At 62.9% G+C, this 26,183-nt stretch overlaps 1 protein-coding gene across 7 annotated transcripts; it reads left to right on the forward strand.

Annotated features, from left to right (window-relative positions):
* MAEA (macrophage erythroblast attacher) lies at positions 248–25,404 on the forward strand. Of its 7 annotated transcripts, XM_021100887.1 has the most exons (10): positions 248–401; positions 11,743–11,925; positions 14,267–14,470; positions 17,480–17,602; positions 18,258–18,371; positions 20,764–20,840; positions 21,714–21,822; positions 23,572–23,705; positions 24,073–24,268; positions 24,535–25,404. In XM_021100887.1, exons 1-10 carry the CDS (start codon positions 333–335, stop codon positions 24,628–24,630), a joined length of 1,305 nt encoding a protein of 434 aa, XP_020956546.1. In that variant the 5' UTR covers positions 248–332; the 3' UTR covers positions 24,631–25,404. The 7 variants fall into 7 exon arrangements, 4 of the variants coding, with proteins under 4 accessions (XP_020956546.1, XP_020956543.1, XP_020956547.1 ...); XR_002346522.1 differs by having other exon boundaries at positions 21,714–23,705; XM_021100884.1 differs by having other exon boundaries at positions 23,572–24,268.

A 26,183-nucleotide genomic window follows, 5' to 3' on the forward strand; every position in this document is an offset into this window, starting at 1 on the left:
GCGTAGACGGCGCTGGGACGCCGAGTCAAAGGGCCGGGGGAGAGCCATCCGGCCGAGACCTTCCCGCCCCGCCTGGAGTTCAAGAAGGGAACCCGCCCCGCCGGGCTTCCCGCCGATTGGCTGAACGAGAGAAAGGCCGGCGGTGATTGGGTGGGGAGGACGCCTCTCGGCTTGCACGCCGCGGCCCCGCCTTCTCCCTCTGCCACTCGACAGGGGGCGGACGCGATTGGTGCAGACGCGTCGGCCCGCCCCACCCCGCCCCGCGACGTCGCTACCCGGCGTGCCGCGCGCTTGGCTTCCCCTCCGCCCGCTAATGTTTTGGCCGATTCAAGATGGCGGTGCAGGAGTCCGCGGCTCAGCTCTCTATGACCCTGAAGGTGCAGGAGTACCCGACCCTCAAGGTGGGGTTTGCGGCCGAGGGGCGCCCGCACCTGGCGGGGGCCGCGGGCCGTGTGTGTGGGGGGGCGGGGGGCGGTGAGCTCGAGGGGAGAAGGGGACAGGGCGCGGCCTGGGGCGCCGGGCGGGGGCCGTGGTCTGAGGGGCCGGGCTCCTTGGGTCCGGGGCCCGGGAGCCTGCGGCCGGCGGGTGTGGCGTGTGGCCGTCCGTGCCCCTGTCTGCCCGCAGGGGCTTTGTGACAGTGCGGGGGGCGCGTCTGCCTGGCGCCCCGCTTCGCCTTCCAGAATGCGACTGTGGCCCCTTCTCCCCATCACGACGGCGAACACATCGGTGACAATTCTGGCCTTAGGCTGCCTGGTGACTTTGGAGGCTGGGGTCTCAGGGGCGTGGGGTCGCAGGCGCCCATCCAGGGTGCCCAACGCGACTGGCCGTTGGTGTCCAGCCGTCCTCCCGGAAGCTTATGTCAGAAGGTGTTGATGTATAGCTTCCAGACACGAATTAGGGGACCTGTAAGGAGAGACTTCACGACCCAATGGGAGCCCGTATACGGGGCGTCACCAAACCTGAAATACAGCCCTTGCCACTCGGTTGCCATATACGTGACCTTGGATGGTCACTTAGGCGAGTCCCTGACACTGGGATGAAATTGGTGTTCGAGGGCGGAGGCCAGTACTGGCTCCTTCCCTGGTTAGCAGAGGAATTCATGGTCATTGAATCCCAAGAAGCACCTGGGAATGATTCCAGACAAGATCGAGGTTGTAGCGTTCTCAGGGGACCTGTGGCTGAGCAGGGTGACTCAGTTCCTTTCCGGGGAGGGGGTGGCAGGTAGCTTCTCTCCTCCCCTGGGACCTCGGCATGCCCGTCCACCTCAGTGGTAGCAGGTGGGTGGGTGGTGGTTTCATACTCAGCTCCGCAAGACCCTGTCGCCCAGACCAGGATTCTCTGCTGCCTCAGGCGCCCAACTAGACGTCCTTGAGTGTCACTTGAGTTCCAGAGTTCCTCAGTAGTCTTCGATTAAAGTCGCCATGTAGACTCAGAGATAAAGAAATATTACAGTGTCATTGCAGGCGAGCCTGTCGGGTTAGAGTTCTACTTCTTTTTGAGAATGATTTTTAAAGCAGGATTTTTTGCAAGATAGCTTCATTTTCCCTCACAAATGATTAGAGCCTGTGTGATAACTTCTCTGTTCTCTCGACATGCATGTCACTGTCACTGCTGAGTTAACATTTTTTTCAGGAGCAATTCTCAGTGGATCGTGAGGAAGTTTCACTAGGGAACCAGGGAGCCTTGATTTAGAAGCATTTGTTAAAGCGGAATTAATTAAGCACAGAAGAGCTGTCGGCTGCGGAGCTGCGCTGGTCACAGCCTTGAGCCGGGTCCAGAGGCAGGCGTGGTAGGAGGGGCGTGCCGGGCAGAGGCCGGAGGAGAAGGGGCCGAGGGCCAGGTTCTGGAAGGTGTGGGTCGTGCTTCTCTGGGGCACAGGCCGCTCTCCCACGTGGCTGGGAAGGAGCGTGAACTGAGTTCCTGGCGAGCGAGCGCTCCTCAGAAGGCTGGGAGGCTCAGGCTGGCTCCCCACAGCCTGCACGAGCACTTCCCCCTTGTCTCCTGGGGAAGGGCGAAAGCGGAGCACGCTGACCCTCTCCCCGCCGAGCACCCGCCCCTGTGGTGGCCGGACTGGCTCAGGCCTCTCCTCCTGCGGACTTGAGGCAACAGCGGGATGTTCGGCAGCACCCCTGGCCTCGCCCCGCCCTCAGGGTGCTGGGCAGGCCGCCAGGATGCTCCTGCACAGCCAGCTGCCCTGGTGGAGGGGGAGCCGGCGGAGGGGGTGGCCCCGCAGAACCTCTGGTCAGGACCCTGCCATAGGGGGCTTGTTTTTTCTGCAGTGCGCCTGGTGCTCTGGCCTGGCTGCGGGTCTGCCCTGGAGTGCTGTCTGGTTCGGGTTGTAGGCCTCGTGGGAGGGGAAGGGGAAAGTTGGGTGCCTAACCCACCATTGTGAACTGGAGGCCCTGTTTTTTTTTTTTTTTTTTTTGACTTTTTTGCCATTTCTAGGGCTGCTTCTGTGGCATATGGAAGTTCCCAGGCTAGGGGTCTAATCGGAGCTGTAGCCCCCGGCCTACACCAGAGCCACAGCAACACGGGATCCAAGCCACATCTGCGACCACAGCTCACGGCAACGCCGGATCCTTAACCCACTGAGCGAGGCCAGGGATCAAACCCGCAAACTCATGGTTCCTAGTCGGATTCGTTAACCACTGAGCCACGACAGGAACTCCTGGAGGCCCTGTTTTAATTGCATTTTTTAAAGTTTTTCTCGTTGTAGAAGCAGTTGTGTTTATCTCCAAATTATTTTGCTGATCTTCCCATTAGTATCTTGGAGTTTTTACTTCTGTCTTTTCCTTCAGGTAGCAGCAGGAAAATAATATTTTAGAGCCCCTTTTTATCAGCACCTAAGCGGGGAGCCGTCTGCTCGGCGGGGAAGCAGGGCCCAGCATTGCTCCCTGGGACCTGCTCTGGACACCTGGAGCCTCATCTCGGCACCCCAGCCGGGGGTCCCCCACACCCGTGCCCCCGCTCCTGGGGCGGGCGGGGGAGTGTGCGGCTGCCCTGTCTGGGTCAGGAGGTGGGGTCTCCTGGTGCCTGGAGTTCTCTAGAGGAATGTTGACATCTTCTGCTTTTATGTGGTGGCATCTTGTTGCCCACATCCCGCTCGGCCGATTCAAATGATTCAAATCCCGGCTCTGTCCTCCTAGAAGCTTTGGGTGCCGGTGACACGCCCCCTTCCGCGTAGTTTCCAAACTCGGTTTTGGCTGGGCTCGGGATCGCGTGTTGGCGGCTTCGAGAACGCCAGGAAGCACGAAGCCGCCGGGCTTTGGAGGCGAGGATCAGGGTGTGCTGGGTCTGAGCGTTTCCTTCGGTTTCTGGCTTTCCCTCCGTCGGCCGCGGTCCTCTCTGCTCTGCAGACACGGGCCCCAGCCCCGGCCCCGCTCTCTGCCCGGTCAGCCGCCGGCTCCTGCGACCAGCCAGCCCTCAGGTGACAGCCCCCTCGGCCACCTGTTCCGTGTCTTGCCTCATGTCTGCCCACGATCGTCCTGCCATCTCTTCTTCGTCCATGCGGCCTGCGGGGGCTCCGGTCCTCCCGCCCGTCCCCCCATCCGCCAGCGGTGGGAGCGGGGAGGGTTGGGGGCCAGCTCCCTTTGCAGGGCCTCCCGGAAGGGCGGGCTGGCTTTTGTGCTTCAGCTCCGAGGCCCGAGCCAGGGGTGGCTGTGCTGGCTGCCAGGGGACCGTAAAGAGACAGCCTGGTGAGGGCCCCTTGCCGCGAGGGCCCTGAGCAGCATCAGGCTGAGTGGTCCCTTGGTGTTTTCTTTCCGGCCTTGGTCACAGTCTGACGCTGCTTCTGTTGGATGCCCCTTGGAATGCTCGTTCCTCGGCCAGGCCTGCCTTGGGGTTGCCTCCCTCCCGGGGCCCAGAGGGCGCCCATGGGCAGAGCAGGCCTCTCTTCTGTCTGGTGGGAAGCTCCTGAAGCATTGGCGTCGCACTTCTGCCTCCAGTTGCATCCTGGGCGTGGCGGCCTCCAGCACATGGAAGCTGGACTTGTCGTCTTGCCGGTCGCCTCCACAAACCCGCTCTCTGCCTTCCTGGCCTCAGTGGGGGACCGCTCTTCCATCCCAGGGGCTCAGGCTGGAACCTCGCAGCCAGCCTTGGGCCCTCTGCTTGCCCATCTGCCTCCAGAACGTGTTCAGAGCCCTACTGTCTCCCTGTGCCTCCCGCCCCGCCGTGGCCTGAGGCTGCCTGCCACTGGTCCCTGCCCTGCCCACGTCCAGGACAGCCACCGGTCGCCAGGCAGTGCCATCCTCTGTCCTAGCAGCCTCGTCCCTACCTGGGGGGAAGCCCAGGGTTGTTAGAGTGGCCTCTCAGGCCCATCGGCACTTGGCACGTCCCCCCCCCCGCCCCCAGGCACTTCACCACAGTGGCCTTCCTGCTGCTGCGGGAGGTGCCGGCACCGGACCCAGGATCTTTGCTCTGGTGTCTTTGTTCAGCATGCTTCGCCCACATGTCTGTCGGGCTTAGCCCCCCGCCCCACCTCTGCTCAGGTGTCACCTGCTTGGTGGGGTGGCCTTTGTTCACCTGGGGCCCCGGGCACCCTGTCCCCTCCTGCGGTCTTTCTCCTTGGCCGCTGTGCCGTCTCACCTGCTCCCTTTGCCGCTTTGTTTCTCACCACTGGGATTACACGCTGTGTGGAGGGAAGAGGAGAAATGACTCTTCAACGAACGAACGAACCTTGCCCTGTTATGTTGGCAATTCTGTCCAGAGAAGTAAGAATTGAAGCAGCAGGAAATGTGACGCTGAGAATGACGGCGACAAATGTTCATGTCCCGGAAACACGACCTGACTGCAGGAGGACGCAGTGGCCGAGGTCAGCACGGGCGCATCCCCGGTTTCGGCATCCCGGCGGCAGCGGGCAGCGCGCCTCCCGGGACCGGCGCGGGCGGAGGTGCGCCTGTGCCCTGGTCGCGCCGTGGGGCTGGCAGCTGAGTGCGGCTGGAGGTGTGGCGCGCGTCTGCCGTGCCAGTGACAGCTGGAGAGACACCCTCGGGCCTCCCTGCGCCCCGTCAGGCCTGGCGGGGCTCCCGGGAGGGCAGGACCAGGAGGCTGACGGCCGGCCCGCCGCTGAGTCCGGTGGGCGCTGCCGCCTCTGGCGTGTATCGTGTCTAAGAGGCCAGAGAGTCCATCACCCCCGTGTAACTATACGCTGGGCACCGGTGCCCGCCTGTGCTCGCCAGCCGTCCCGGGGCGGGAGGACGCGGTCCCGGCTCCCGTCAGGCTGGCGGCAGTGGCTGAGGCATCTGCCCGCACTGCCCTTTCTCAAGAGGACCTGTGGCCGGAAAGATTCCTGCGACGGCTGTAGATGAGAGGCCCCCGTCCCCCAGAGGACGCCTCCAGCTTTGTCCGCGCTGGGTGGAGGGAAGGGTCCAGCTCCTCAGTCCCCCGGAGGCGGACCCGGCCTGGTCGTTGTTTACGAAGCCTGTTTAGGAGTTCCCGTCGTGGCGCAGTGGTTAACGAATCCGACTAGGAACCATGAGGTTGCGGGTTCGGTCCCTGCCCTTGCCCAGTGGGTTAACGATCTGGCGTTGCCCTGAGCTGTGGTGTAGGTTGCAGACGCGGCTCGGATCCCACGTGGCTGTGGCTCTGGCGGAGGCCGGTGGCTACAGCTCCCATTCAACCCCTAGCCTGGGAACCTCCATATGCCGCGGGAGCGGCCCAAAGAAATAGCAAAAAGACAAAAAAAAAAAAAAAGCCTGTTTAAAAGAGGGGATTCGAAGCACTCCTGTCCTTGGTGCCCCAACCGCAGGTGCAGACTGTGCCTGGCGTTCACCCGGGGTAGCGTGGGGCCGCCGAGACCCGACCACGCGTGCTTCGAAACACGAGGCAGCTCCCCAGATGGGGTCGGATGTCTGCTGCCGCTCAGGGCTCGGCCCGACCCTTGAGGAGGTGCTGTTAGCTTCGCGGTAAACACTCAGAAACCTCCTTCGCGCTTTCTTAATTGTGAAAGATGAAAGGCCTTGTGCCTTTGGGGAAATCCTTCCTTCCCGTGCTGGTCAAAACGGCTGAGAACATGACGGTGACAAATGAGATTGCCTGCTTTGCCAGCAGACACTGGGAAAGTCCACAGCAGACATTGGAGGGGTTGGGGGGACACAGCCTAAGGCAGGTGACACAGTGGGGGAGGAGAGCGCAGGTGTCAAGACAGGTCTCAGCAAGGCGTGTCTGCCGTCTTCTCTTTCTGCTGTGAAAACTGGAAGGGTTGCTTTCCTGAGTCACTAAAGGGAAAGAGGTACTGGAGGAAATATAATTAGTATCAGCCAATTAAGTGGAGAAATCCTCCGATCTTAAAAGCTGTAGTGCCACAAATTAGTAGGGAAAAACTGAGTAGATTTTGATTAATACAAATAGAAATCTTTGGTGTAACCAGATAAAATAAAACTAGATTTTAGAAGCAAGTAACAAGTCTTTTTTTTTTTTTTTTGCTGTTTCTTTGGGCCGCTCCCGCGGCATATGGAGGTTCCCAGGCTAGGGGTCGAATCGGAGCTGTAGCCACCAGCCTACGCCAGAGCCACAGCAACGCGGGATCCGAGCCGCGTCTGCAACCTACACCACAGCTCAGGGCAATGCCGGATCGTTAACCCACTGAGCAAGGGCAGGGACCGAACCCGCAACCTCATGGTTCCTAGTCGGATTCGTTAACCACTGCGCCACGACGGGAACTCCGCAAGTAACAAGTCTTAAGAAAACATCTACCAAGGAGTTCCCTGGTGGCATAGCAGGCTAAGGATCTGGCACTGTCACTGCTGTGGCTTGGGTTCAGTCCCTGGCCCTGGCATGTTGTGGGCATGGCCAAAAAAAAATTATCAAATAGGGACCATACAGAGCTAGTTCAAACTGATGTGAAAGCGCCAGGACGTTTTGGGTTGAGTGTGGGGCAAAGGACTACAGACAGAATATATGAAAGGAAGAGCGTTGAGGTGAGGCGTAAAATCGCTCATTTGTTAAACGATGGCTGAATAGCCCATCCCACGTAGGGATGGCTTCCCCGGTGAAGTCTATGAAATGTTGAAAGAGGAGGTGGCACTGGCCCTTCGTGAACGACCCGCACATGGGGGAGGAAGAGACGTTTCCCACCTCGTCCTCTGCGGTCCGGTTCACCCTGACGGCAAAGCCAGACAGGCGATGCCGCAAGGAAACGACAGGCTGTAGGTGGGGGATCCGCAACAGCGTGTCAGCAGACCGAATCTGACAGCGCAGGAAAGGACTGTGCACCACGACGGAGTGGGGTCTGCCCCAGGAGCGCAGGGCTGGCTCCACACTGAAGATGGGCGTACGGCCGTACTGGCAGCATAAAGGACCAACGCCACGAGGTCGTCTCAGGAGTCACAGACAGAGGCACCTGACAGGACCCGTCACCCTTTGGTGACGGAAACACGCCGCAGGCTGGGAACAGAGGAAACTTCCTCGGCCTGCTGGAGAGCACCTCTGAGGCGGCCACAGCCAGCATCCTGCTTCGAGGCCGGGCGCCACAGCCTTGCCCTGAGGTCGGCAGAAAGGCAAGGAGGGCTGTCCCCGCTTCCGTTCGTCGGTGCCACAGATTCTCATCGGGGCAGTCAGGAGTCAGGCAAGAAAAAGAAATGACATTCAGATTCGAAAGGAAGAAGCAGGACTCCGTTTGCAGGTGAAATGATCTGTCTGCGGAAAATGCTAAGGATGGACGGCTGACGCCCGCAAGACCCCCGCCCCCGCCGGCGCCAGCGAACCCGATCCAGCGAGGCTGCAGGACGCACAGCCAGTATGTACTGAGATGACTGGTGTTTCCCGCCGTAGAGATGAATGGCGAGGACGGCAGTGGAGAAGAGTCTTCACAGTGACACCGTGGTGATTCAGACTTTAGGGAGGAGAAGAGGCTTGTGCTTCCGAGGATGCTGTTGGGAAAGTGAAAAGATTGCTAATGGGACAGAAAATACTTGCAAATCATTCCTGGGAAGGATCTAGTGTCCAGAATACACGAAGAACTCAAAATTCAGCAACGTAAAGACGCGCAACCCAGTTTACCAACGAGCAAGTGATCTGAATGACTCCTTCGCGGAAGAGTCGCAGGTGGCCAGGAAGCGCAGAAGCAGCTCGCCGTCCTCTGTCATTAGGCAGGTAGCGAAACCCCAGGGAGGCACCACCACGGAGAGACTGTGCAGAGGGTGGGCAGCAGCAGGCCTTGGGTAAGGGTGTGGGGAAGCCCAGACCCTGGCACACGCTGAGGGAGGCCAAGTGCAAACAGCCCACTCATGCTCCCAGAAGGGGACAGGGAGCTACCGGAGGAGCCCGTAGCTGTTCCCCTAGGTTCTTACCCAAGAGAGATGGAGACAGGTCCACACGGAACTGGATGGGGATCTTTAGAGCCTTACTCTTCAGCATCAGCCCCAGAGTCCATCACCTCGTGAACACACGTAGCACTCCCATAATGGACCACCGTCCCGCCGTGAAAAGGCACAGGGTTCATGCCACCTCGTAGGTGAAGCTTGGGCAAATGACACTGAGTAAAAAGAGCCAGTCACCAAAGGCCACGTTGTGTATGACTCTGTTTCTACAACATGTCCAGACTAAGGGAGTGCCAGTGGCTGGCGTGGGCAGGTCTTCTGCAGGCAGGGGTTCCTGCTTGGTTGATGAGAATGTGCTGGAAGAAGCTGCTGCTGGTGATAGTTGCACAACCTGGTGAGTGTCCTCAGAGACGCCAAGCTGCGGATGTTCATTCGAAGGGTGAGTTTGATGGTGTCTGAGTTACGTCGGAAATAGAAACTGTAAAATAAGAGATGTGGCTTTTGCTTTAGACAGTTCTTAAGTGATCTTTATTCTTTAAAATTGTCTTCAATCTTTTTGTTGTTGTCTTTTTATGGCCACACCCATATATGGAAGTTCCCAGGCTAGGGGTCGAATCGGAGCTGTAGCTGTCGGTCTGCAACACAGCGCACAGCAACGCCGGATCCTTAACCCACCGAGCGAGGCCAGGGATTGAACCCACATCCTCATGGTTGCTAATCGCGTTCGTTAACTGCTGAGCCACAGCAGGAACTCCTGTCTTTGTTCTTAAATTGTCTTCGGAGGAGCGAAGACAGTTGGTTTTGCGGGGATTGATTTGATGTCTTTCAGTCCGTTCTGTGACCCGCGGGAAGAGTGGGCCTGTTTCCAGACGGTGAAGATGGCCTCCTGTATCTCCATCTGGAAGTTCTGTGGTTTCAGCTTTTGTGTTTCGGTCTGTGGTCCATGTCGAAGCAGTTTGTGTAGATCATGTGAGGTGGGGGTGGAGGCTCGGCCTTGCCCCGGGGAGGACCCGGCCCCTCTGTGCGGGCCCCGTCCTTCCTGCCCTGCCATGGACAGCGCGTGGGCTCCCCTCCGGGGTGCCCCACCATCTCGACCTCTCCCTGCCTTCCTCAACCCGTGCCTTGAGGCCGGGCAGCATCGCCTGCGTTATCCAGATCGTTCAGCATCTTTTCTTACTGTGGTGCATCCGGACTCATCGTAGTCGGGGCGTCTAAGTGTCCAGCCGTAAGCGGAGCTCTCTGGAACTCTCAGCTCGGGCCACCCGGCCGGAGCACCGCAGACAGGGGCTTATCCTCAGCGGACGCTCTGCCCCCCAGCACTGCTTCCTCTTTGCTGCTGGGAGCCGCCCGAGCTGTGCATGGATCCGTGGAGCTGCGCGCCTGTCTGCACGCTTGGGAGCCGCGTCTCTCGTCTGAGAAATGCCAGCTCCAGTCCTCTGCCCGCATGTCCCTCGGGCTGTGTCTCTGCTGTGGGGCGTGGGAGTCGTCGCACAGCCTGGAGCGGGGCCCTTGTCCGGCATGTGCTTCGCAGACACGTGCTCCTGTGCCCGTGGCCAGTTCCCGCTGAGCGTCGCTCCGTTTCCTCCGCTCCCCTTCTTTCCCTTTGTGCTACGTTAAAGACCTACACGTTTCCCTGTGGGTCTGTCCTCACTGCGTGTCTCCTGGGCTGGTGGTTGTGGTCCCACTGACGGCCACATCTGGGCCATTTTCCTCCCAGAAGGGGTCTGGCTGCTGAGCTTGGGGCCGGGCACATCTGAACACGTCTCACCGTCTCACTGTGGCCTGGTTCTCAGCCATACCTCGGCTTGGTTTAGAATCTCGAGCATTTCTGAAATTCCATTCCTCCTTTTGGCAGAAACCCTTCAGGAAGGAGCCTGTGGAGCTGCTGGTGACAACAGCAGGAACAGCTTGGGAAAGGCAGGAGGGGCGAGGCTGGGCCGCCCCGAGTCCTGGGGAGGAGGCTGCCGCGTCTGGGGAAGGGTGCCGGTGCCCGAAGCGTGGGCAGGGCGGGGGCTGCTGCTCAACCCCTGCCCCTGGACCGTAGCCGAGCCCGGAGGGAACCTGAAAGCTCAGCCGTGCAGCAGGAGTGGGCGGCCAGCCTTGACCCTGAGCGTGTGGGCAGGTGGTTTGTGGTCTGGGAGGATGGTTGGTGCGGTCAGGAGCAGCGGTGGGGCTGGCCCGCGCCCGGCCGGGGGCTCAGGGTTGGGGAGTGATTGGAGCTTCGAGAGCACGGCTGGCGGGGTGCAGGCCGCCTGGCAGGGGGCGTTAGTGCCCATGGGAGGGAGCGGGCCAGACCCCGCGTCGGCCTCTCCCCTGGGAAGAGGAAGGCCTGTCCCCGGTACAGCCGGCACCGCGGGCGGCTGGCGGAGGCGGTCGCGTCAGGTGCTTCCTGTCTGGATGCAAGTGGCACCCCACTTGCTCTGGGGTCTCCGCATCTCGTGTGGCGCGCAGACCAGGCAGGACCAGCTGCCCCGCGGGCCGTGCTTGCCCCCGGGCCGCGCTTGTGAGCGGTGCTCTCCTGGGGCTCGGTGGTTCTGACCGTGTTGATTGGAATGGAACTTTCGCGTCTGGATAAGGAAGCAGCTTTGGTGCTTTGGTTCCTTGTGTGTGTGGGATTTGTTCACTTTTCTAGGGATGCCACTTGTCTTGTTTTCTGCGCGTGCAGATGCAGGTCAGGTCAGACACAGGCGACTGTGCTCACGCCGACGTGCGGGCCCCCGGCCGGGGCCCCCGCTCTGCCAGGGGAGCGTCGGCGGAGCCCCCAGGAGGGGGTCCTGCCTCGCCGGGCCGTGAGGACGAGCGCTCCCCAGGGCGTAGCTCCTGCAGCCGGGCTGATGCCCCCCGGTGACCCGCTGGCCCCGGGGCAGCCACGCACTGGTGGGGGCCTCACCTGGCTGGGTTCGCGTGGGACTCCCGGGCGCAATGCTGCCCTGCCTGCGCGCAGGCCGACCCTGCAGCTGGAAGGCGCCCCGCGCGTGGGCAGAGAGCCCGGGAGTGTCGGGGCGCCCCAGGGGTTTTCTGTCAGCGGGTGGTTCTGGACCTGCCAGTCGGTGGCCCCGCACCGCGACCTGCCAGGGGGCGCGGGGCTGTCCCGCCCTCCTGCCCGCACGGCTGGCCGCTGCGGCCTTGGGCCCCCTGGCCTCTCAGCGCCCACCGGGCACACGGCAGGGTCCTCGCGGGCGGTCTCATCCGCCCCGGTCAGGTCCCCGGCCTGCTCGCCTTGGGCCATCTCCATATCTACTGGCGACACTCGTCGGCTGCTGGGCAGGGCGGAGGCTGCGCCGCCTCTGGGACGTGGGATGTGGGGCGGGCGCTGTGCGTCTCAGCCTTTGCGTCCTCGCCCAGAAACCTCACTCAGGCCCCTGAGGGTTCGGGCGGGTTGTAGAGGAGCCTCGTCGTTTGAGAGCGGAAGCCCCTCGCCCCAGGGGTGCTGCCCGGGCCCGCGAGAGGCCGGGCGTGGACGCAGCAGCCGTGTCTCCCTCAGGTGCCCTACGAGACCCTGAACAAGCGCTTCCGCGCCGCGCAGAAGAACATCGACCGAGAGACGAGCCACGTCACCATGGTGGTGGCCGAGCTGGAGAAGACCCTGAGCAGCTGTCCGGCCGTGGACTCCGTGGTCAGCCTCCTGGACGGTGTGGTGGAGAAGCTCAGTGTCCTCAAGAGGAAGGTTAGTGCTGGCAGCACTGCCGCCGGGCCGCGCGCGCGCCCCGGGCTCGCCCTTCGCCTGGCTCGTCTGCGAGACGGGCCGCCTCCCGGGGCAGCTGCAGCGGCGGCAGCAGCAGCGGCAGGACGTGCCGTGCCCCCGCCCTTGCTCTCTGCCCTCGGGAGCCTGTCGGACTGGCAGGCTGGCCTCCCGGCCCATGCTCCTGTTCCTGCAGGGCCGGGGCACCCCGGTCCAGGTGTCCCAAGCCCAGACAGGGCGGCCAGGACCAGTGGCACATTGATTCTTTTCAGTTTCCCCTCAAAACGGCATAGTGGGTATCTTATTTCTGGGAAGGATGGGTATGCCCACTAACGAGAACCCCTAGAGTGAGACATTTTAAAACATTTTATCGAAAGCATCAAAGAGCTCATGAGACAGAAAGGAATCACCAGCATCGGAGGGCAGGGGGTCGGAGGGGCCAAAAGGTGAGGGACCTGCTGCCTTGAGAGAGCCCCACCAAGGGCCTTGCTGGCCAGGGACTCGGGGCCAGTGGAGAGGGGCCCTGGCGGCAGGGCCTTGCAGCACGACACCCCAGGAGAGGGTGCCCAGGAGGGGACTTGCCTGGCAGAGCCCTGCCGCACAGGTTCACCACGCCCGGCTGAGCCGGGAGCCCTCGAACCTGGTGTCAGTACGTAAGTGGTCCCGGCAGCTGCTGCCTCCAGGCTCCGGGTGGAGTCAATGCAGTTCTGCCAGTGGAGGGTGCCTCTGTCTGAGCATCCGACGGTTCAGGTACGCAAGACACCATGGCTGAGACACTGCAGGAGCAGGAGAAGGAGCTGCACAGACTTCAGATACCAAAATTATCAAGTACAGACTTCACTCTGTGTAAAGAATGAGAAAACAACTTGAAAACACATGCAGGGACTAGAAAGTATAAGTGACTTAGAGTTAACCAGAACCCAATAAAACTTTAAGCAATAAAAATACCAAAACCTCAAGTGTTTGCTTGCAAGAAACATTTTAACACTTAATAAGCAGACCAAGGTAAAGAGAGAAGATTGGCCTGAGGAAATCACCCAGAATACAGCCCAGAGATGAAAACAAGGAAGCGCATAGAGGGGAGAGGGTCTCAGAGAGAACAGAGTCTCTGCCCCGTCTGACCGGAGTCAGGCGAGCCGGGCAGGAGGGAGCGCAGGTGCAGGGGAGAGTGTCAAGCCGACCAGTCCCCGTTCAGTCCTAAGCAGGACAGGTGAAAACAAGCCTAGGATTTTCACGTGGTGAGACTGAAGAAAAGAGAAACATTTTAAAAGCAGGTAGGGGAAACATGCACGTCTCAAGAAGCAGCAAATATCCTGACAGCCCACTTTTTTTTTGCGTTTTGGGGCTGCACCTGCGGCACATGGAGGTTCCCGTGCTCGGGGTTGAATTGGAGCTGCAGCTGCCAGCCTGCACCACAGCCGCAGCAACGCCAGATCCTTAATGCACTGAGTGGGGCCGGGGATCCAACCTGCGTCCTCCTGGATACTAGTCGAGTTCATTATCGCTGAGCCACAGTGGACACTCCCCAACAGCCTACTTTTTGAGGTCCGTTGGAAGCCAAGACAGTGAAACCTACTAGAATTCTACTAAGGGCAGACCAGAGCGCTCCACCCGCTGTCCCAGGCGTGGCCAGCAGTCACATTAACATTTAAATGGAATAAAGTCAGGAATTCAGTGCTTGCGGAGCTCCTGGCTCATATCCATGAACACATGAGTTCAATCCCTGGCCTCGCTGAGCGGGTTAAGCATCTGGCATTGCCGGGAGCTGTGGTGTAGGTCGCAGACACGGCAGATCCCGAGTGGCTGCAGCTGTGATGCAGGTCGGCAGCTGCAGCTCCAGTTCAGCCCCTAGCCTGGGAACCACCAGATGCCGTGGGTGCGGCCCAAAAAAGCAAAACCAAAAAGCCGCAAAAACCAAACTCAGTGCCTGGGTGGTACTCGCCAGACTTGCCAGTGGCTCTTGTGAGACGTGTACCACGCAGGCGTAGGGCACCTCTAGCTGGGCTCGCTAATTTTGAACGGAAGGGACGGCGAGGAAGGGTGTTAGGAAGGATGGGAAGTCACGTTACAGTGACAGTGGCTGAACTAAGCAGGAAGCGACGACGCAGTTAAAACTGTGCTCTTCTAGCAGCTGAGCTCCAGACCATCCGCCGGAAGGTGGCCGGGCGCAGGGAGGGGCAGGCGCAGCCCCAGAAAGCTGGGTCTGCCCCTCCCGGTGACGACAGGCCCCCAGTTCCCTCTGACCTCCGGGTCTCGCGTCTGTCAGGGGTTGGGACGGGGGCCAGGGGCCGCCCCTCCTGAGCGCCTCTCCCACCGCACGTCGCAGGCAGTGGAGTCCATCCAGGCGGAGGACGAGAGCGCCAAGCTGTGCAAGCGCAGGATCGAGCACCTCAAGGAGCACAGCAGCGACCAGCCCGCGGCGGCCGGGCTGTGGAAGCGGAAGCGCATGGACCGCATGATGGTGGAGCACCTGCTGCGCTGCGGCTACTACAACACCGCCGTGAAGCTGGCGCGCCAGAGCGGCATCGAGGTGGGTGGGGCGCGGCGGGGCCCGGCAGGCTCTGGGCAGAGGGGGCGGGCGTGGCGTGGCGTGGCGTGCCAGGGCTGCATGCACGTGTTCTGATGAGCAGGGTGTGCAAAGGGCTCCCGCACCCCCACGTGAACTGTGGGCGGGTGCCCTGGGCTGCTGGGCGGCAGCGCAGGGGAACTGTCCCCTCACCCTGCCAGGTCTCCGCACGTCTGTCCGCACCTTCTCTAGCCTTCGGCTCGATGTGGCTGGGAGCGTCCGTACCCGGGCGTCCTGAGGGCAGTGTTCACCGTGGGGGGTGGGGACAGCGGTTGGAACTGCCCAGAGTGTGGCGCCCCTGCTCTGGCCTGTCCCCGCTCCGTGGAGGACGGTACCTTCGAAGTCCTCACTTCCTGGTGTGGCTCGGCCACAGCCCGCTCTGCCTTGTGCTCGGGACACAGAGGGCCCGCCCCTCCGCACCCTCTTCCTGACTGATTGGCGCTGGCTCCAGCCCTGGGCGGCCAGGACTTCCACGTGGCCGACACGCTTGGCAGCAAGAGGTGCTGCCTGTGCCTGGGGACAGCAGGGCGCCCAGTCGTCCCTTGTGTTCCGTACCCGCCTCCTCCCCGGCCCGCACCGCAGCTCCTGCCCAGCCAGCCAGCTCTCCTGGCCTCGAGTTGCTGGTGCACCCTGTCCGCGCTGGGTGTCGGGAGATGGGGTGGTGCCCCCAGAGGTGCAAAGAGGGACAGTGGGCCGGCCAGCCTCAGAGCCTTCAGAGGTCAGAGTGCGCCTTGTGGGAAGATGTTCCTGGAAGGGGGCTCCACGGGGAGCCCCCCCCAAACCCCGTGTGCAGGAGTCCATAGGGGGGCGTCCCTGTGGCCATGGGGTTGGACACTCACCAGGGTAGAGGCTGCGGTGCTGCGGTTCGTTACCGATAAGAACTTCTTTGCATCGAGACGCCATCAAGAGGACGTGCGGGTCGCGCAGAGGTGGAGGGTCGTGGGGGGAGGAGCGCCTGCGTGGCGTCCCCCCTGTCGGCCGCCGTTCGCCGTCTCACCCGGTGCCTCCTGAGGGGCGACGCCTGCGCCTGGCTCTGGTGCACCTGGGCCGTCCTCCCGGAGACTCCCACGGCCAAAGGTCCACGGACGTCCGTGGACCCTCAGCAGGAAGGGAAAGACCCGGAAAGACGGACCCCACGGCTGCCCAGATGGAGGCCACGCAGGCGCACACACAGGTGCAGGTGGGAGAGGCCACCTCTTGGAAGTCCGAGCAGACCTGGAAAAGATGGAAAGTGGGCGGGAAAGGCTAGACGGTCGTGGGGCAGCCCAGCCCTTGCCGGCCGGGAAGGGCTCTGAGAGAGGAACTGGTGCAGGAATGGAGGCGAAGCAGGGAAGCAGCCAACCTCTGCGGCGAGGGTAGCGAGCAGAGGTCTGACCTAGCGAGCCCTACCTGCCGCGGCCACAGGGCGCCTCCGCGCCTCCGCCACAACCCGCCCCTCGGAAGGGCAAAGCTGCCGCAGCTGGAGGCGTAAGGGGCAGGAGCGCGAGGGGCGGGGCGGGAGCGCCAGGGGGCGGGGTGAGGGGAAGGGGCGGCGCGCTTGGCCGGGCCCCTCTCCCAGCCCTGTCTGCCTGCCACCAGGTGTTCAGGACCCTCCTAGGACGTGGGGCTGAGGGGAGCTGGGGTGGAGGTCGGCCTGGGGAGGTTGGGGGTGCGCCCAGTGTTTCCCGTGGGCCCCAGCTGCTGCCTCTCCTGAGGACGCGAGCAGAGCCACCCTGTGTGGCTGCCGTGACCACCCGCTGTCCAGTGTGGCGGCGCAGGAGCTGAAGAGCTGCCGGGGCGTCTGCGGCGCCCACCCTGACAGCAGCACACCCCTTGCCCTCTGGTCTGCTGCTCCTCGGTCCCGGACTGGCGCCCACTCGGTTGCACAGGACGTGCTCGGGGAGGACCCGTGCTGTCCGTGGGCGCATCCACAGTGCGAAGGAATAGCCCTTGATTATTTCTTGTTCATTTTGCTCTTAGGCTCTTGTTCTCACTGCAGCGTCGTTACCACGGCGCACGTCTTGATATGCATTCACACACTCCTTCTCTTGTTAGGCGTCTTGTACTTAAAAAGCTTGCATCTTACGCTACACCCATCACTACGACTCTGGTCCTTCCCGCTGCACGGCCTCTGTGTGGAGCATGATGTGGCCCTGGGGCTCAGCCCTGGATGCTCCGTGGTGAACTCCTTGGCTCTGACGTGGCCGACCTTGGTCAGAGAGCATGGGCAAAAAAGTGCCCTTGTCCACCCCTTTGCAGCACCGAGCAGCCCTTGTGAGGCCTGAGCAGGGGACTCAGGCTTTGTGAGTCTGTTCCAGATGGAAGAGAAATTGACCTTTTGAAATCACCTCGCTCTGTGTGTCCTGGGAGGTCCTACCCTGACCTCTTGCGGCGGGCCTCGCACTGCGGGTCCCACACAGAATTTCCCTGACTGCAGCAGGTGTATCCTTGAGTTGGTGGGCGCGTTAGCGCGGGCGGGTCCTGGGCCCTGCCGGGATCCTCCAGCGCAGCAGGCGTGGCTGCGCTCAGCCTGCCCTCCCAGATTGCCAGGCCTTGGGGAAGAGGAGGGGAGCAGACGGTGGAGGGGAGAAAGATCCAGCCCCCCCATCCGCCCTGCTGCCCCTTCTTAAAAATCTAAGCCTAAAATCAGTCGGACAGTCGGAGAGTAAAACACACAGAAACTGAGGGTAGGCACTGCTGGGGTCTCCTGCCCTCCCCGTGAGGAGGTTTATGCAGCAGACTTCCGCCCCTCGGGGCCCAAGTTCTGGCAGAGCCTGGATTCTCACCTAGTGTGGAAGCCAGCGTCTAAATGGGGCACCGGGCCGGGGCCCCGCGGAGGGGCTGCCCCGTGGGGGTGGGGGAGGGCTGTGCCATGAGCTACAGAGCGTGGACTGCGGGGCAGCCGGGTGCTGGCGGGGGGCCCAGGGCCTGCAAATGGCCTGCCTTGGCAGGTGCAGAGGCCGCTCCTCTGAGCCGGCCCTTCCCTCCCTGCAGGACCTGGTGAACATCGAGATGTTCCTGACGGCCAAGGAGGTGGAGGAGTCCTTGGAGAGGCGAGAGACCGCCACCTGCCTGGCTTGGTGCCACGACAACAAGTCGCGGCTGCGCAAGATGAAGGTGTGTGGACTGCCCCGGGAAGGGGCTCCTGAGGGGGCGGGGCTGCACCGGGGCGGGGCTCCTGGGGGGCGGGGCGCACGGCGCTTGCAGGGGGTGCTGGGGCTGCGCCAGCACCGGGGCCGAAGTGCTTTCTCACCTGTCGGTTCAGCGTTCTGTAGCTGGTTCATGGTGGGGCTGTAGGGTTTGGTGTGGGTTCGGGGTCTTATTGGGGGTAGTGTTTGGGTAGAAACCGTGAAAAGTGCACCCCTCTGCATATGGTTTGGACAGATGTTCGGAAGGGCGAGGTAGCGCCCGCATGTGCGCTGCACGTGGCCGCTGCTGGGCTTGGAGTCGGGGGGGCCGGCTCCGCCCGTTCACTCAGGCCCACCTGCCAGTGTGCAGAGTTCCAGGCCGGGGTTTTCTCAGATACAGCCTTTCCGGAGACATACAAGCTGCTTAAAATGGACACTTAGAGATAACTTGCGGAGTTAAACATGCTTCCTGAAAGGAGTCACGGCCCCAGGGCTTGCAGAAACGCTTGATTATATTAACCTTTCCTGCCTCGTTAGAAAAACTTTGTTTTCTGTGTTCTAAACTGAGTGCCTCTAACCCCGCCCCATTGAGCTTGTCCTGTGCGCATAGTCACCAGCCAAGGGTGACACTCTCTGCCACTCAGGGCCGCCAAAGCGAGCACGATGCGAAGACGGGACGGAAAAGTAGAGTGGCCAGTGGCTCCCCTAAAGAGAGTGAGGATCTTGGTATGGAAACCATAAAAGGAAAGCCAGAATTGGTATGTAACTGCGCCCGCTCTCCTGCTCCACCCCCACAGCCGGGCGCTCGGTGGGAACCGGGGCAGCAGGTGAACAGCCTCCGGTGGCGACAGGCAGCTTCTGCAAGCCCTGTCCCCTCCCAGAGAACACGGCTGCTTGGCGAGGGCACGCCATGTGGGCCGGGTCGCAGCGGGGGCCTCGCAGCTACTGGGGGTGGGGCCGTGGGGGCTGAATCCACCCACCGTGTGTTCCCGGGGCCTCGCCACCAGACTTGATGGGGCATAAGTAGGCATCCGAAAGTGCATTTGGAAGACGCCGCGACGCCATCCCTGACACGCTCCTCACGCAGTGTCCACTCAGCAGAGGTGGCTTGCGCACGTGAGCTCACACAGGCCCAGGCCGGGCAGGGGCGGGGGCGGGGGGCAGGTGCCGGGGGTCCCGTAGATCAGTGGTGAGACTCCACGTGAGGAAAGACTGACTCTTGAGAGCCAGGCTCCATCGTTGGAAGCTTCCAAAGTCCTGGGTGCGCCAAGCGGAAGCTCCTGGGTCGGCTGGGGCCCTGGACGCGTCGGGCCGAGGGAGGCAGCAGGGTGTGGGCTGTGTCTGCGTCGTCATATGGAGCCACAGCCCGCACGCGGCGTGTTCCGTCTTCAGCTCGGGATGGGCTCGTCCAGCTCGGCGGGCGCGGGCCGAGTCTGAACGCCAGCAGCACGCGAACCTTAGCGGACTGTCTGGAGGTTGACCTGGCGAAGCCAAGAGCCGCCGTCAATGATGAAATATGTTTACACACGTCACTTGGGTGGAGCTGTAACCCAGGGTTTGTCTGGAAAAGCCCCGCGGGCTGGGCCGTCCACACAGCCCCCCCAGTGGAAGCATCGGCCCGAGGCAGGCGGGGCCTCTCCCCGCTGCTCCCGCCCGTCTGGCCTCTAAGCGGCACTGACGTTCCTTGTCGGTGGTTTGTGCGGCACCTGCCCGGTGGCACGTGCCCTGCTCCCCCCAAGCCGGGGTTGGGACAGACCCTGCCCGGGGCTCAGTGCCCACACAGAGGGCAGGGAGGAGGGTCGGTGGGGACTCCGCCTGCTCGGAGCACCTCTGGTGCGGACGTGTGGGTGCCAGGTAAGTGGCCCCGGGCAGTACAACCCGGTGGTGAGGTCAGCCCGTGCTCCACCCTGTGTCCTTGGGGTGAGGCTGGGGCCTTGGTGGAGGGTGTCGCCTGGGGTCCAGCTGGGACGCTGCCCCAGAACGCACTGTGCACGCTGGGAGTCGGGGCAGGGGGTCTGTGGGGCCGGCACGGCGCCCTGGAAGCGTCAGGACTAGAACCCTGTCGACGCCGTCTCGATCGCTGGGTGCCCTGGGAGTGAGGCGGGGGAGCCCCCGAGGGCTTGCTTCCCGTTCTCTCAGCCCCAGGGCCTCTGTTCTGGTTGGAACGTAGGTTCTGGAACTGTGCCGAAGACGTTAGTTTAAGTGACTTCTTTTGTAAACAATCCAGGTTTCAGCTGGGGTCACAAGAGTTAATCTTGCCTGCCTGCACGCTCCCCACAGCCAGAGTTTTAGCCCAAGTTGGATCGATGCCGCTAAGATGTCAGGGTTAGCCGGGGCCTCCATACAAGTGACCCCACGGGTGGTGCCCCGTCACCCCCCAGCCCAGCCCCGCAGAGCCTCCTGTGGAGCTTTGGGAGCACGGCCACCTCGCCACTTAGCAGCTCCAGCCCCAGACCCCGTGCATCCGCGATGCGGGTCCTGGGGCTCCCGCCTCTTAGCGGAAGCAGCCCGACCTGCCACCTGCCCTGGGCCCCGCCCGTCCCAGGGCCTTTTGAACTGGCTTTTCCCTCTGCCTGGAATGTACCTCCTGGAGACCTTCCAGCACCCCCCTCCCCCGAGGGCCCTTGCCCAGTGCCCCCTGCTCAGAAACCTGGGTTCCCCGACCCTCGGGCTTCCCTGTGCGGGGGATGGGCAATGCGCTCGCGAGCATGCGCGGAAGGACTGCTGCCGCGCTTCGTGGGGCGCACACAGCCAGCAAGTGGCGCCTTCCACGGCCAGCGGTTGGGAGCTTTTCTTCCTGTGCTCACCCGGTTCCTTGGGAAATTATGTCTGAGCTGAGCTGTGGGCGGCCGCCACAGCCTCCAGCTGCCTCCCACTGGGCCCGCCCGGCCATCCCCAGGGCCCGGCCCCGTGGGACGTGCTCGGACCTCTGGCCCTCAGGTCGCCCATCGCCAGGCCAAGCGGGAGAGGCAAGGCCCACGGCCCCGCAGAACCAAGGCAGCGGTGTTGGCCGCCAGTTGAAATGACAGTTTCGGCAGCAGATGGGCCCGCGCAGCCGCTCTGAGCTCCTGTGCATGTGTGAAGCGCAGGGCCGGGGACACACTGCGGCGCCGTCGTCTAAGCCCAGCGTTGTCTCGTCTTTCCCCTCAGAGCTGTCTGGAGTTCAGCCTGAGGATCCAGGAGTTCATTGAGCTCATCCGGCAGAACAAGAGGCTGGACGCCGTCAGGTAGGGCTCCCCGCACGGCAGCCTCGCTCCGGCTCTGGGTCTGGCAGCGCGGGGGTCCAGCGGGTCTTCTCTGATGGCCGGGAGTGGCCAGCAGCCGCTCCTCTGCCATTGCCGGGGCGGGGGGTGGGGGGGTATGCTGTCGTTTTCCTCGGGATAGTGTCCTGAGTGTCCCCGACAAGGCCAGACCTCCGCCCGGTCCCGGTATCGTCGGGCAGGGGCTTTGCAGTCAGCGGAGCTGGGCTTTTCTCAGCCATCCTGGGGCTCGCGGGGGCGGCTGCCTCGGCTGGCGGGGTCTGTCAGTCTGGATGGGAGGACGGCGATGCTGGCGCTCGCCTGGCTGTGGGCCGAGGCCCCTGAGCAGGAGTGCTGGGGCCACAGCCCGACCCGGAAGCGGCAGAGCGGCCATCCTTTCTGACCACGTGGGCCCAGGCTGGGGAGGCTGCGAGCACAGAGGACGTGGTGTTTAGGGGGTGGGCCAAGGGCACTTTTCTCTCAGGACGCGCGCCTTTGGGAAGGAGCTGGTGAGGGCGTGGCGGCAGGGGGTCCCCGTGCCCTCCTGGGTCCCCGCCTGCACAGCCCGGGCTGAGGGCCTGGGTCTGATCGGTGCCTGTGAATGAGGCTGTTCTGGGGCGGGGGTCCCTGCAGAGCTGGGAGGTGGAACTGGCTCGGGCTCCTGGAGCTGTGTGGGAGGGGGCGGGTCAGACCCAGTGCCAGTAAGGTGTTGGGCCTGGTTCGTGGGTCCCGCTTGAGTGACAGCACACTTTGTGTGTCTGGTGGGGACGGAGCCCTGGGTCTGAGGCGCTGGCTCAGAGCGAGCTCAGCCTCTTAGAGATGGACACGCAGACTCCAGCGGGCCGTGCTGTCCTTTTCTAGACACGCAAGAAAGCACTTCAGCCAGGCCGAAGGGAGCCAGCTGGATGAGGTGCGCCAGGCCATGGGCATGCTGGCCTTCCCCCCCGACACGCACATCTCCCCCTACAAGGTAAGGGCCCGGGCGCCACAGCCCCGCCCGGCCTCCACGACGGAGACCTTGTCCATCTCGCGCCTGTGGCTGCTCAGGACAACCCGAAGCGCTTCAGCCTGTCCCTGTCCTGCCTTCTCCCTGTGCCAGGATCGCGGCCTACCTGCCCAAGTCCCTGCCCCACGGGTGTCTCTTCCGACCTCCAGGGAGGCACAGCCCCCAGAGCTGTGGTTCTTTTGCCCCCTTGGGAAACCTGGGGGCAGCCCTCATGACCTGCAACCACCGTGCCTCCAAAGACACAGCACCCTCGCAGCCTGGTCTGGCAGCCCTCCTTCCGCCCTGCCCTTGAGACTGGCCATGCTCCCAGGGTGCCTGCTGAGTCCGGAGCAGCCCCCAGCACCAGGCTCCTCTCTCAGACAGCCTTTCTTGGTCCTTGGCGGTGCGCACAGAGTTTTCCAGATCCCGAGGTCGTGCTTGCTTTTGATGAACAGCTGTGTCTTGGTCACTTCTCTCGCCTCGATGTGTGCTCTAAACTCTCTGAGACGCCAAGCGGGCGCCTGCAGCTTTTGCTCAGACACGCCCCCCCCCACCGTGCCCCCCCCCCCGTGGAGCACAGCCACCGCCTCCCTCCCTCCCTCGGTTTCCTGTGGAGACTGGGGGCCCGCCCAGGGTCCCTCCCGCCCAGGGTCCGCTCCCTCCCGCACCGCCTCCAGACTCCTGCAGCGGCTGCTCATCACTCAGCTCCAAAGCCCCTTTGACCTGTTTCCATGTTTGCTGCCACACACATCCACTTCTGTCGACAGGTTTCTAGGTCTGTTCTGGTGCCTGTGACATGGTACTGTAGGCAGAAGCGTCGTGGTGACAGTTCTGGGGGCTGCAAGTCCAAGCAGGTGCCAGGTGGTCTGGCACGGCCCTTGTCTGAGTCACAGCCTCCCCCCCAGGTCCCCACAGGACGAAGTGTCGGGAGCCCTCTGGGTCCTGACCCATCCAGCGGCTCCGCGCTCAGGCCCTCCTCCCCTCCCTGAGTAACTGGTGGGCCGTGTACAGTCGGACCACAGCAGCCATCGCGCTTGGACGTTTCGGTCCTGGTCCCTGCAGGAGAGACTCAAACCCTTCCTGTGCCCTGACCTGGCCCTGTTCTCGGGCCTTGAGGCTGGTCTCTGTCCAGGGCCCCAAGTGTTTCCCCTGCAGCCCCACCCCAAAGGGTGCTTTGTGGGAGCCCCTGGGCCGACCTGGTCCCCACCCCCCGGAGCGCTTGGCGCTGGCCTCCCGTGCTGCCTGGGCTCATGCTTTCTGCCGGGTTCAGGAGTCCAGGGCTCTTCAGGCACTGCGTGTGGACTCGGAGTTTGGCCTTGGGTTTTTCTTCCTGCCCTGGAGACTTGTCGGAGCGCAGGAAAGCCCAGCCTGCCCTTGGGGGTGAGCCGTTCAGCTCAGCAGGGGGGTAAAGGGCCCGGTGAGTGCCACCATCGCCGCTCACGGGCGGGAGGGGCCGAGCCTCAGGGCAGGCGTCCTGCCAGCTCAGGGGCCAGGGCAGGCGGAGCTCCCCGGCTGTGCGGCCGCGCTGCCTCCCGAGACCGCGGTCAGGCCCATCCAGCCACACGAAAGAGAGCTAGGTGACAGGGGAGCACCTCGAAGGGGTCAGTGTCCCAGGAAGCGAGGGCGGCCCTGGGCTCTCGCTGGCCATGGGAAGTCCAGGCTGCCCTCCAGCCGCAGGCGTGGTCGCAGGGAAGAAGCCTTTGCTGTTGTCACTCCTCAGCCCTGTCTCCCCAGGACCTCCTGGACCCGGCCCGGTGGCGGATGCTGATCCAGCAGTTCCGCTACGACAACTACCGGCTGCATCAGCTGGGAAACAACTCCGTGTTCACCCTCACCCTGCAGGCCGGCCTCTCGGCCATAAAGACACCGTATCCTTCGCGCTGGGAGGGGCCTGCCGTGTGCACCCCGGCCGGGTGTGGGGCTGGGGTCTGTGCCCCCAGCCTCGCCAGCCTGCCTCTGCCTGGAGAAAGGTGCCGCGTCCCCTTCAGACCTGCGTCTGGACTGGGGTCCGTCCGTCCGGTGGGGGGAGGGGGCTGCCCAGTGGAAACCCGCCCTGAGATGGGGCGCCTCCGAGACCTGGCCAGACTCCCAGGTGCGCGACGCTTGCGGGGAGGGAGCGAGCCGCCCGGAAAGGCGTCTGGCCTGACGCCCGGGGCGCCCCTAGAGCCCCAGCCGCACGTGGCGTCGCGTCGTGTGCCGCGTGCCCCCGCGCCACCCTCCTTAACCCGCGCGCAGGCAGTGCTACAAGGAGGACGGCAGCTCGCGGAGCCCCGACTGTCCGGTGTGCAGCCGCTCGCTCAACAAGCTGGCGCAGCCGCTGCCCATGGCGCACTGCGCCAACTCGCGCCTGGTCTGCAAGATCTCGGGAGACGTCATGAACGAGAACAACCCGCCCATGATGCTGCCCAACGGCTACGTCTACGGCTACAACGTGAGGGCGGGGGCGGGGCCAGGGGCCCGGCGGGGCGGGGCCAGGGGCCCGGCGGGGCGGGGCCAGGGGCCCGGCGGGGCGGGGCGGGGAGGGATCCGCCCGCTGGAGGAGGATCAGCCGCGGTTTCTTGGCCGGGTACCTGCAGCAGGACGGAACTTGCCAAAGGCGATGGTTTGTTTCCCGAAAGTGGGTTTGGTGCGTTTCTCTAGAGACGTCGTCGGGCTAAGCCGCATGGCCGTTTTAACGCGCCTGCTCTTGCTTTGCAGTCCCTGCTCTCTATCCGGCAGGATGATAAGGTCGTCTGCCCGAGAACCAAAGAAGTCTTCCACTTCTCCCAGGCCGAGAAAGTGTACATCATGTAGGCAGGGCGGCCGCGCCTGGGCGGCCCGCGGGCCCCTGCCTGCCTGCCTGTGTTTCTGTTTCTTGCGACCAAAGATCCGTGAGCAACGACAGACACTCTTGGGAAGAGAGGAAGTAAGATTTAACAAACTTGTACTTGAATTTGTAACAAGTCAGCTGTTTGACGCTTCTGAAGCGCTTTCACCTTTCAGAGAAACGTTTCCTTAAAGACTGACCACGGGGGGGTGGGGGGGAAGCTAAGACATTTCACAACCGGAACCGAGTCCTTCCCCGTGTTCTCACAGTTCCCTCCCTTTTGCTAATAACGAACCCTGGAGAAGGCGCTGGTCCTCGGTGATGGCCTGGGAGCAGTGGTGGCCATGGCTGACTGGCCTGCGGGGACTCTGGCGCAAGGGACCCTCTCACTCCTCTGTAGAGCTGCTGCCAAAACGCCAGGATGGCCGCCTTCCCCGCCACCACGCCTCTGGGCCGTGTTGGGGTGTGTGGGTTCAGGGTCACGTCACTCGTGCCGCCTTATCTCCTGCCCGAGAATGTACCACGTGGAAACCCACTGGACCAGCGTCTGCAAAGGCCTTGCCGAGGTTCCATAACTTTAGCTCTAAATCTCATCACGGAAACCAGTAGTTCAGTTGAAGTAACCACCAATGACTCTGCCAATCAGACGAGCCATTGTAGTTTACACAAAGCTGTATCGTAGAGGTTGGTATTCAGCGCTTATTTTTGCATGTTGATGTTGATTAGCTAATAAACTGTAAATGTAAGACATGCGAATAAAAGGCTTTCTCCTTCTTGTTTGGTGCGAAGCAGCAGTGGCTGTGCCCAGGGCCCCTTCAGCCTCACAGCTGCTCCCCCAAGCAGCACCTGGTGCCGGGGGGTCCCACTGGGGTTCTTGTAAGGGGCCTGGGAAGCCGAGGGTGTCTCCTGCTAAGCAGGCACCAGGCCCGGAAGAGGGGCAGTGTTCCCTGAGATCCACCCTCTGGACGCTGGCAGGAACGGTGCTGCACGGGCCATCCACGTGGGCCCCCAGCAGTCCAGTCGCTGCCCAGTTCCCTTAGGCCAAGGCCTGCTCTTAATTCTCACTCCGGCCAAAGGGGCTCAGAATCTGCAGGAGGCCGTCCTGGGCAGGGCAGTGCAGGGCAGGGCATGCCTGTCGGGGCCACCTACGTGCCCAGCGCCCAGCCTATGCTCGCTGCCCCTGCAGACATTTCCTGCTATGGCCACTGCGCGTCCGTGGCCTCTGCTCGCTGGCCGCTCACACCCATTCTCCACCACACCAGCCAAGCCCCTGGGTTCCTCTGCGCATCTTCCTAACCTCACAGCTGTGCCTCCCCAGCCCTCGGCCCGTCTGGGCTTCTTGCTGGCTGCCAGCAGCTGCAGCTTCCTGCCAGGTGCCCCTGCTGACCCTGTGTCTTGGGTCCCTGTCCCCCAAAGACCATGGCCAAGGATGGCAGCACCATCTGAGTGGGGTCTCCCCGAGCCCTGGGCACCCCTGCTGCCAGTGGGGCCTGACACGCCCGTGGGCTCGCAGCTCGGCAGACGTGCAGGGCACAGTTGG

Source organism: Sus scrofa, chromosome 8 (assembly GCF_000003025.6).
Source record: "Sus scrofa isolate TJ Tabasco breed Duroc chromosome 8, Sscrofa11.1, whole genome shotgun sequence".
Taxonomy (NCBI): Eukaryota; Metazoa; Chordata; class Mammalia; order Artiodactyla; family Suidae; genus Sus; species Sus scrofa.